This window comes from Toxotes jaculatrix, chromosome 16 (genome assembly GCF_017976425.1).
Source record: "Toxotes jaculatrix isolate fToxJac2 chromosome 16, fToxJac2.pri, whole genome shotgun sequence".
Lineage (NCBI taxonomy): Eukaryota > Metazoa > Chordata > Actinopteri > Toxotidae > Toxotes > Toxotes jaculatrix.
This window is the reverse complement of record NC_054409.1, coordinates 19,978,251-19,989,829: the sequence shown is the minus strand read 5'-3', so window position 1 is coordinate 19,989,829 and position 11,579 is coordinate 19,978,251. Positions and strand designations below refer to the sequence as shown.

General features: G+C 41.7%; 2 protein-coding genes across 2 annotated transcripts; one reads left to right on the top strand and one right to left on the bottom strand.

Moving 5' to 3' along the window:
- Positions 1–883: 883 nt before the first annotated feature.
- On the bottom strand, positions 884–3,147 carry LOC121195133 (beta-1,3-galactosyltransferase 9). Its single transcript, XM_041058392.1, has 2 exons — positions 3,118–3,147; positions 884–2,053 (listed from the first exon to the last, which is right to left on the bottom strand). Exons 1-2 carry the CDS (start codon positions 3,145–3,147, stop codon positions 959–961), a joined length of 1,125 nt encoding a protein of 374 aa, XP_040914326.1. The 3' UTR covers positions 884–958.
- A 74-nt stretch (positions 3,148–3,221) lies between these two features.
- psmd5 (proteasome 26S subunit, non-ATPase 5) lies at positions 3,222–7,872 on the top strand. Its single transcript, XM_041059806.1, has 10 exons — positions 3,222–3,410; positions 3,940–4,084; positions 4,177–4,290; positions 4,371–4,499; positions 4,848–4,957; positions 5,328–5,470; positions 5,811–6,002; positions 6,122–6,231; positions 6,330–6,470; positions 6,652–7,872. Exons 1-10 carry the CDS (start codon positions 3,238–3,240, stop codon positions 6,907–6,909), a joined length of 1,515 nt encoding a protein of 504 aa, XP_040915740.1. The 5' UTR covers positions 3,222–3,237; the 3' UTR covers positions 6,910–7,872.
- The last annotated feature ends 3,707 nt before the right edge of the window (positions 7,873–11,579 follow it).

The window sequence follows — 11,579 nt, the reverse complement described above, 5'->3', positions numbered from 1 at the left end:
TGTATCTTCCTGACTCACCCACTTGTTGTTTTGCTTGTGTAGTACGGGCAAAACAACACCTTTAGGCTTTTTTAAACCACGCAGTTCGACTTGTCACAGCAGGAAAAGCAAATGTCTAATTAATACCATTAATGCTATCTGCATCCCATTTAGGTCTGACGGATGCAACACTGGTATTGATGCACCTAAAGTAATTGACGTAACTAAATGAAGAAGCCATCATTAATATCATTTGTGCTTTTCCTGATGTAATGAATGAAAACATCTGCCATGATAAAATGCATCACCTCATAAAACAAGCTTTTTTTTAATAACAGACATTTTTACTTATCCCAGGACCCTGAATCTAAAGCAGCAAAACAGCACTCATTTGTAATTTTGTTATTCATACCTGTGCTTTTCCTACTGAGACAAGGCAAAACTGTCTTCTGTGAAAAATGGCCTTTCCATTCATATCCTCTCTTAACTTCAGCCTGAGCAGAGGTCCAGTCAGCCAGAATGACTCAAAACACCTGTGTGGGTGTGAAGGGCTTTGTGAGGACAACAAGATCCGGTGAAATCCATCCCTGCCAAGAACAAAAAAAAAGAAACAGAAAAAAGATATCGTGCACATTACTCTTTATTTTAGACCAGTGATTCTCAACCTTTTTCTATTCTGCACATTTTAAGTCGTCATTGCAGGAAAAGCACTGTCTCCCCTGCATCCTTTCCTACTAGAAGTCAAATTTTCACTGTACTTTTATTTACATGAATCTGGCCCTGAAGGTGCACAGCATAATACAATGTGCCAGGTTGAATGTTTCCATTTCTCATTATAAGGATCCGAACTGACATAACAAGACTCTAATCTGAAATTAACAAGAACAACAAACGCGCACGCTCTCTTTGCTTCTTTCAGTCCTCTTTCATTCACAAGAACAAACACAAACTGGTCTCTCGCTCTCTGCCAACCATGCAATTAATCTTCTCCCTGGGAGTTGAAGAAAGACAGTTTATCCAGGTATGTGAGGGCCTTGCAAGTCACCAGGCCATAGTAGGTCTGTAACAGTGAGCACCTTCCACCTTTCTGTCCGAGGTCTGCCCACACTGTTTCTAGTTCATCGCTCCTCATTCCTGCTGAACTGAACAGATAGCGGTAGCAGCAGGCGTTGTAGCGGATGTGTTTTTCTCCAGAGAACCTGGCACTGTGGGTTGGTGCCACACCAGCCTTCTGAGAACAAAGGCCCACAAACACATCAGCTTTCACGGGTGCATGGACTGCTGCAGATGCTATGTACACTTTCCGGATCACGTCTTGGGACAGAACATAAGCCGTCCCATCACAGTATTCGGGGAGGTACTTGTCAGGGTAGAGAACTGGGGGCAGGTAGCCAGGACTATTGGGGTCTCTATCAGGTGAGTCTCTCTGGATCACCCTACCTAGATAAAGGTCCTCAGGGTGCCTGTGTAGCCCGAGTAGGTAGCCTCCAATGGCAGGGAGGTTGACAAACACGGAGTCCTTGGTTAGCAGAACAAAGCGTGCCAGAGGGCAGAAAGTGATCACCCAGCGGAGTGCCAGCACAGTCCTCTCTATTGGGCCACGGAGAGACGAGTCAGCCACAGCATGACCCTGGACTATGTCCCCATATCGGTCAGACTCTCTCATAAGGGTCTCCTGTGCAGCAGAAGTCTGAGTTGAACCTAAGAAGAACAGTACCCTCACTGGGAAGCCTTGGATGAGAGTTTGGTTGGCCCACGTCCTCCTGATGGCATCTCTTTGCGTGATGTTAGCTGGGGAGCTGAAAACTAGTGTGAGGAGGAAGAGGTCAGAATTCCTGCAGGCATCAGGGTTAGTGATGGGGTAGGCCTGGGACACGTTCTCCCTGGCGTTGCTCAGATCTAGTTTCCTCGCCTTCTCCCTTACGTCAATAACCGTGCCATCGGTGTAAACAGCAGGCGTGGGCTGCAAGAGGTACTCCTCAACAAAATCAGCCCCAAACAGCAAGGCATGGAAGAGTAGCACGTTGAAGAGGAGGAAACACCACTGGTGGGTACGCAGCTTGCACAGAGAGCACTGAGACAGAAAAAGAGAGTGTGGGAATTATCATGAATGTACTCAGACAAATGGAAATGGAAATTTATAAGCTGCAAAGAATTAACACCGTACCTGCATGACACCTGCTTCACCAGCCTTTGTTGTTTCTTCGTGTGTTTTAGCTGTAGGTGACCAGACGACGTCCTGCTTGTTGTCAGTTCTACAACAACACTAGCTGACAGACGGGGTTTCCACTTTCATGAAACTCTAGCTGCATGTAACCTGGCACCCCAAATCCCATTCTACAAGCCTCATGAAGAGCAGTCTATCCTGCATCACACATACATTAATGATACCTTGAAGGAATAGTTGGATCACACCACTAGGACATTAAGGATCCCCTCCAGACATGTTTTAAGACATCTAATAATGCTCTCCTTTGAATAATTACTTGTGTCTGATGTGGATTTTCCAAAACAAAGTTAAAAGACCTCTTTAAAAATTCTTAAAATTACATCTACCTTCTTTCCCAAATTGAAAAATCTAGAATCTATGAATATGCAAATATTTTTCATTTCAAAACTATAAGTACTGCCACTTCACTGAAAAGTCCAGTCTCCAGTGTATGTGCACTGGACGTTTCCAGTTTCCACTTTTGTAACTTGCGTACTGGACCATGACTGGCTTCCAAACTAGTTGTGATGTTACATGTCTTAAACTGAGATTTAACTTCACTTCATCAACAGACGAATGTGAAAACAACTCCCTCAGTGAAGGTCAAATGTCCAAGTGAAGTAACAACAAGATAAAACATTTTAGAGTGGAGGGAGACGTTTCAGGCAATGCAGCTGACAAAAACAGTCTCTTCAGTTTGCATGTAGTGGTTAGTTAAATATTGTTATACTACAGAGAAACAGAGACACACGGTCTATTGTTCTTGTATTATACGTATAGAAGATGAGAGGCTCTTGTATTGTTTTTGACAGAAGAAAGAGCCTGTCAAATCTATGCAGTAATCTGTTATGTTTTCTTATGTGCCAAAAAACCGCCACTGACTACAACTCTTCTTGTGTCAGACCGAAGCGGACTCTGCAGCCTCGCACTCTGTCCAGCAGGTGGCGGTAAGTCGCCATAACGCTCGATGCGAACCGTGTGAACTATCAAGCAGAAGAAGCAGAAAAGGCGGATACTCGCGTCTGCAGTTTCCCCAAACACAAACAGACATGGCGGCTTCCATTGGGAGTTTACTGGAGGAAATCTCCACTGTTGAAGACCCAATTGAAGAGCTGCAGAGTTTAAAAACAGCCTTATTGTCGATACCTCTCAGCGCTTTGAGAGACTCAGTGAGTGGACATCGGCTCGATGTGATCTTCTCTCTGTTAAACTCTAGTCAGAGGTTGGTTTGGCACAGTGCGTCTTGTTTACACTGTTAAGCAAACTGGTGGGTGTTACGTGCTGAGTCAGTCAGCTGGCAGGAATCAGGGCGTATTAATAGTGTCACTAGCTCAACAGTAGGGTAATGTACCGGCGGGTTAAGTTAGTTAACTAAAATAAAAGGCTGCATTTGGCCTGTGGCAGTTAGTCGTTAGCAAGCTAACTAGCTACAATGCTACAAAGAGCATTCAAGTGCAGTGCATTTGTTAAGTGACACATTTTCCCTTCTGTAGCCTTCTACTCGAGATTATTAGATTTAAAACGAAACAGTGGTTGAAAATCATGTGACTGACTTTCATATTTAAGATGTTTTGGAGGTTGTGCAGGACTACAACAGTGCAACACACATAGTCACATAGAGCAATTCTGAGGGTATATTTAGGTATCAAACATTTCATAAAGACCAAATGACTAGTTGAGGAATTCAGAAAAGAATTGGAAGATTAATCAGTAATGAAAAACAAAGTGACTAATGCGAGTTGTGTTCACAGGGAGCAGGTTGAGCTGTGTGTGGACATCCTTGAACGCATCTTAATGGCCCTCAGCCCTGAATACCTTGCCCAGAACTACAGACTGGAGCTGCAGGCGGGTCTGAACCATCCTAATGAAACTGTGAAGATACTGGCCTTGACGCAGGTAGGCTGCTCACACACCTACACACACACACACACACACACGGAAAGCTGCCCATAAAACATGGACTAAATCAGGTATCCCTGTTCTGGCAGATTGGCAGAATGGTGGAGCATCCTGCGGCTGTCACTGAAATCCTCAACAATCAGGACATTCTTCGAGCAGTGATCCACTGCATCAGAGAGGAGAAAATGGCTGTGGCAAAACAGGTGATGACCCAGGCACTAAAACTGCTTGCGTGCGATGTTAATGAATTTACAGTGGGTGCAGTAACTGTTTTGTTTCTTAGGCCATTCAGTCCCTGTCTAAACTGAGTCACTCCAAGCCTGGATTAGACAAACTGTTCCAGGGCGACCTGCTGAAAGTCATGAAAGATGTGATGGCCACAAGCGACATTGTCAGATACAGATTTTATGAGGTGCGTTCAAATGTGCTTTGCATAACTTTGGGGCTGGTGATTCACAAGTGTCAACCATGCAGTTTTTTGATTGACAGTTATTTTGATGGAATCAGTAGAAGGTATGACTAATCATAACAAGAAATCATGCCAGAATGTGGGCAACGTTAATTCAGTCATTTGAAAGTTTTAATGTATGACAAATGAGCTTGTTAACATGCACACAGACGCAGTTGAATGACTACTGAACTTGAATTTATTTTCTCCACTGTTTTCATAAAATGATCCATCAGCCATTTAGCAGGCTCCGTAACCAGCTGGGCGATCACAAACACTACATCACTGACTTGTTTTTCTTGCTGCTTGCAGCTGGTGGTGGAAATCTCAGCTGTTTCTCCCATTTCCCTCGGCTACTGTGCCAACAGCAACCTCATTTCTCAGCTCCTCAGTGAACTGACAGGAGACGACGTTTTGATCAGGTAATGAGATAAATCATACGTAAACAGGGGCACAAATCGATTTGGTCTGTGAAAACATATAATGTAGTAGTTTGTCTACCTTTGACAGCCTTTCTCCTTCTCTCAGTCTCACCTTTTAATAACCGTCTTTAGTTTTGTGCCAATTTGTCAATTTCAGTAAATTTTCAAGTCAATTTTATTTACCTTGCCAAATATCATAAATCACAAATTTGCCCTGGGGAGCTTTACATTTTCTCAAAAAAAAAAAACCAACTCCAACCCCTTTAACAGGACAAAATAGAAGAAACCTCTTGAAAAGCAACAGAGGAGGAGTCCCCTCTTCTAGGACAGACAGAAATGCAATAGATGTCGTGTATATCTTTTTAACTAGGGCCACAGCTATAGAGATGGTCACCACTCTAGCCCACAGTCAGCATGGGCGGCAGTATTTGGCTCAGCAGGGTATCATGGACAAGATCTCCAACATGATCAGAGGAGCAGAGACGGACCCTTTCTCCTCCCTCTACCTGCCTGGTGAGTCACTTTAGAAAACTGCCCCAAGAAAATACAGCCAGTCCAACACAAATTCCTACAGCTACATTCAGAGTCCACCGATCAATTCTGAAACTGTGTCTCATCATAACAGAAGGGGCTTCAACTTTTAGTCACTCTATACTCTATGAAATACAAGTGCAGACTGTGATGTGAGCTGAACAACCAGCATTTCATCCCTGTGTTACTGAGCTATGGCAGTTCCAGGCTAAATGTGACTTAATCATAAAAACATGCCAAAGTTTAGGTGAACTGTTCCTTTAGTTAAGTCCCTCAACGCTGCATTATTCAGTCCTTCACAGTGCAAATATTGCTTCTATAGGTCTGGTGAAGTTCTTTGGGAACCTGGCCATTATGGACAGCCCACAGCAGGTCTGTGAAAGCTACCCGGCCTTTCAGAACAAGGTGTTTGAGATGGCACTGGACCCGGACCCTGTGATGATTGGGGTGGCTCTGGACACCTTGGGCTTACTCGGATCTACTGTGGAGGGAAAACAAGTTCTGCAGAAAACAGGTTAGCTGCTGTCCAAGGTGTAATTCAATGAAGGTGAAGGAGCAGCTTTTCCCTTATACTTGCTACACTTACAACTGATGTCTTGGGATCTTGGTGTCTAATTCTTTGTGTGACTTCAGGAGAAAAGTTCAAGACCGTGCTGTTAAGAATGAGCCAGCTTGCCAGTTCTGGGGCCACAGAGCTCAGAGTGCGCAGCTTGGATGCTATATCACAACTTCTCACTCTACAGGTCTGTGTGTACACCATCGCTCTTTTTTTAATGCCTTTAAATTCCTTATTCAGAAAAAAAGGGGGATCAGTTTATGAATCTTCAGTGTTATTTTGCAGCCAGAGCAGCAGACAGAAGATCTTTTGGCCCTGACAGAGTCCTGGTTCCACCTTTTGTCTAACCACCCCATGGACATGATTCGCAACATCAGCACTCAGCCTTTCCCAGAGCTGCACTGTGGGGCTCTGCGGATATTCACTGTGAGTGCTGAGCTGAAGCTGAACAACCAGCATTTCATCCCTGTGTTACTGACCTAGTGATTTCCTATAAAATGAGAAAGGAACTGTGGATATTTAAAGATTTTGTATTGCATTCTTTGTATACTTTGTATAATTACACAAAGGCTGAATGCCATCAACTCTTTCTGTGTTTGTGTTCCAGGCCATTGCCACTCAACCGTGGGGTCAGAAGTTAATGATCGACAATCCCGGATTTATGGAGTTCATTTTGGATCGTTCAACGGGTCAGACCAAGGAGGCCAAAGATGCTAAGTTTGAACTGGTGGGGTCACTTGTATCTTCATCTACGTCAGCAGAGATACTGGGCAGCCAGCATTACATCCGCCTGAAAACGTACCTCAGAGAAGGACCTTACTATGTTTCAGCTGTGGCTTCAGTCAGCACAGAAGGAGCAGACTGATTCAAACAAACTCAGATACACCTCATGGGTTTCTAGTTAGAGCTTAAGTAATGGGTAAGTGCCTGAATGATCTAACCGTGGGCTAACATGTTATTCTCTGCTCATAATAAACTCATTCTCTGATCATTGATTAAAACTACTTCACTTTTTCCACATAATTTGAGAAATGTTATCTCGCGAATTTCAACGTTAAGCAACTCAACTGCATCAAGAAATATTCAAAAACAATGGTTTAAGTGCTTAAAAAGTATTTAGCAGCTCTGTTATTGTCTTACATTAATATATTTATCAGGCTTTTCTGAGGTTTGGACTTAGAGACTGCAAATTTTGTCACAGAAGCCTGTGTACAAACTTGGGGTGTGAAGTTTGGAGTGTTCTAATGAAAAATGTTATTGAGTTGCATTTTGGGAAATGTACGATCAAGTGTTTTTGGAGCTTGACCCAGATTAGAGACTAAAAGTCAGGATATTTTGGAATTTGATGCTTTGATTTTGACTTTTTTTTTTTAAATCTGTCTCTTGTGAGTCCCCCAACTTTAGTACTTAAAATGATTGCAACACCCTTGAAACATGATGGACTTCCATAGTGGACAAGTGCTAAGTATCCACACACAAATGCATCAAACCTGGTGCCATAATAGTGGCAGTAGAGAAATGGTATGTTAACACGTTTAGTTTATGCATCTTTACCAGCTACTTGAGCAGTAATTAAGATTTGAACTCCAATGTTCACCATCCATGCACTAACACAGACAAATCTACATCATCATACACAGTATCTTTCAAATAAAACTGGACTCGACCAAAAACATCATTAATCAAACCCTTGCTCTCCAACATCTTTGGACACTGATTTAATTGTTTTTTGTGTCAAAATATTTTTGTTTACTGAATAGATTGATCTTTTTTTTTTTAATTAAAGAGGATTCTGACAAAGGATATGTGTGCTTACTTTTCATTGATGATTTAGAGTGCTACTTCAGCTGTAGTATCTTGTGTATGTCAGATTACTTCTATCGTAGCCTGTGACCATAATAAATTGGAACCTACTTTGGCAGATACAGTTTCCTTTGAGGTCTCTAAACAGACAAACCATAAATCAACTGATGGAAAAGGAGTTTCATCTTTGGGCATGAGCAGCGGCCAGAAATTGAAAAGCTTCTTAGGTTTGTTCTGTGTTTAATTTTGTTTTATAGCTTTCAATTCTCCTAATCCATGGAGAATTAAAACACATATGGCTAAATACTATCTGTGTGGTTGACTGGAATGGTTACATTGATTTATGATTATCAAGGAGCAGAAACCAACTTGGAAAAAATAATAATTTCAGATTCATTTGGTGATCTTTGTCCTCTCCACCAGAGGGCAACAGTCCAACGCTGCCTCCCTCAGCCACTCGGTCTATCAACTCTCAAAGTCTTAAAATCCAGTCAGATTTAGCAATGAAAGAAGTTAACATTACATACACGCCAAAGTCACTGTTACACCATTTTAAATTGCCATACTTTTTTCAGGTGCAATCTGATGTTGGATGACAATTTAGATTTGTTCACCGCTGAAATCACAGGTAGGTGCTATAGAAAAATGTAATCCGTGGCTTGAAATTGCAGTGATTCAGAAGTTTAGAACATAAAAGCAATTTAAACTGAATAAATTCAAAAAGAAAAATGACTGAAAGGACAAAAAAGCAATGTTTCATATGTTTAACTTCCATTTTCCTTTCACTTCTGTTTGGCATTTTCCATTTTTAGGCCTCAAGCTGTACATTGATGTACAGTGGACGGGTCGAGCTCAGAGGGGGCAGCACAGCGGCTCCCAGACACCAGATGGAGACAGTCATGGCACAGTGGAAAGGTCTGACTTCTAACTATACTCTACTGAATATAGCAGCTAAGCTTATGTAAGCTTTTGTACAAACAAGCTGAAGCTCTTGCAAAAACTAAATGCTGGTGATGGTACAGACCGTGATACTTATCCTCCTCCTTGTCACATCACAACAACAACCACACTTACAACTCATGAGTGTGCGCCACAGGAATAAACAGCTTTATCTGTGGGTGAAGTGACACAGTGAGCTCAATTACATTTTCAAAAGCTATTTCAAATCCTAAAAGGCTCCAATTCCCATCCCTCAGTGTGACAGCTATATATTCTTTTCCTACTGAATTCAGTTCAGCCCAGTATATCTGTGACGTGGAATGGATCCCAGCGTGGATCTATAGGAACATATTTATTCACAATATTTTACCATTAATCTGCTGACAAAGCCCGACTTCCCCCCAACAACACGTCTACCCCGGCGGGATTATCTCACAGACGTGACTTTTCTCCTCTCCAGCAGCAAAGACTTCCCACTCCAGTCAGAACGGCTGACTCAATCCCAAACATCCATCATAAGCTTAAAACTGTTCCACAACCTAATGTCACCGTCTCCCCAGTGAATCATATCACCTCTCCCACGTCTCCTCCATACTTGCTCTAGTTTGCGTCATCATATAAACTAAGTAATACATTATTTAATTTTTTTAAAAAAACATCCAGTCAGTCAATCTTTTCTCTTTACATTTTTTTCATTTTTTTTGTTCTCCTGGCACCTTCTGTGAGCGCAGTGGAAGTCATTTGGCTTTTCATTCTTCCCCTGTCTTTTATTATTTTCATCTCTAAGGTTCAGTGTTCGTGGCCTTCTCCTGAAGGATAAAATTACAACGCAGGCTGAAAGCTAGCTCATGTTGCAAAACATTTTTTTAAACCCAGCTTGTCAACAAAAAAGAAAAGATCAATATTCAAAAGTCATATTCAACTGTTATTTGTGCAGCTCTATATTTACCAGTCACAGGATGTACTGCAATCATCCTTTTTTTGGTATAACACTAAAATATGAAGTGTAAGCATTACCTCTTATCCCTAGGTAATCCTGTGATGCTGCTGGCCTCTGTTCGTTCTGCTGCCGTCTGTCAGAGAGTGTCAGGCTCCTCCTGGGTTTCCTCTGTGTGAAAGGTGGGATGATCTGCTGCTCAGCCTCAACACTCCTGAGAAACACTGGTGGCAGGCACGAGGTGGAGGGAAATGTGGGATTTTTAGATTTTATTTGAATGATGAATCATACTATCATCATCAAGCCACTGTGTTTCTTATCATACTGACAAACACATATCGTGTAACTGTGAAATCTGGGATTAGCTTGTTTGTTTATTAGGATCCCCATCACCTACCTTTAGCTATATCAATATAAAGACATTTTTGAAGAGCACCATGTACAGTTCAGTGACAAATGGAATCTTCTATTTAAGAAAAAGGTCTATTTAAAAATCCTGATGTCCTTTGGTTGTAAGGGTGGTACACTGAGTTGACTTTTGAGAGGACAGAGTATCCTCCATCCTTCAAAAGCTGACATTTGTTATGTAAATTACATATTTTGTAATTTTTCCTTTTGAAATTGTGGCTTTGTGCATTATAATTTGCCATGTCATCATCTTGTTTGTTGTTGCTGTCTTGTTAAACCCATAAGGGCTGGGCTCCATGTCACACAGGACACTTCAATAAATCAGTCAGTCAATCAGTCACCAACCCATTTAATAGCTACTGTTCAGGTTCACACAAAGGAATAAAAAACAAAACAAAACAAAACCCACCGCTGTCCACCAAAAACACACAAACAAACAAAAAAAAAGGCATTTATCAAAGGCTGTTTTCCCTGTAGTTTTCCCTGCATTTTCATAATAAGTCATGTCTAAACAAAGAACATCATGTATTTGTTACAGTGTCCATGCTCCAAAATCAGCGTAGGAAAAACATCAGCATAAACATTAAATTAAGAATAAGATTCTCAGAACATAAATCAGTCAGCAGACGTGGATATTACCTCTCCTGTTGCCCCGTTGAGTGAAGAAAAAGACTTCGTCTCCTGCTAATTTAAATGAAGTGATTTGACCTGATCTCCTTTCCTCTAACAACTTTAACCAAAGATTTTTTATTAAACCGAGTTTTGTCTCATACTACGGTCACTTATTGCAGTGGCCCGGATATTTTCATTGCAGCGTTCCTCAGATGCTCATTCATTATTTAGTTTGGTTGAGTCAGTTTAGCTCGTGGCTACTTGGCGCACCTGTTGGTAATGAGCTGATCAGCACTCATTGTTGGTGAGACATTAGAACGGACCTGGGCAAATAACGGCCCGCGGACCGCCTGCATCCATATGTAAAACGTCACGCTTTGGCTTTTATGGGAGGGAAGGATCAAATCATTGAACTGAAGAAATATTGCACACTAAAGAAGACATAGCTGAAACATCTGTGCATTTCCCCCCTTTGCTCATATCTGACAGTTTAAACAAGATAAGAGGAATGATCTAATTGATTTGTTGTACAAGCCCTTTATGTGTTTTGGATAAAAATAAAACCTCACGTGTGAGTTGTAGGCAAATTAATTAAAAAACAAACAAACAAAGTTTTGTATGTGTATTTCAAAGGATTCATTTTTATTTATGACACTGAGCTGAGCTGAACATATTTTTATTGTGGAGAACTGAGGAGACTCAGAGCCTCCAACAGATGGTGCTAATCTCTCTCTCTCCTCATCAAGAGTTGGGTGATAATTCAACAGTTATGTCATTAGGTGTACCCGCTACCTCAGGAAGGAAAGCTGTCATCACCATTATGTTCTCTGCTGCAG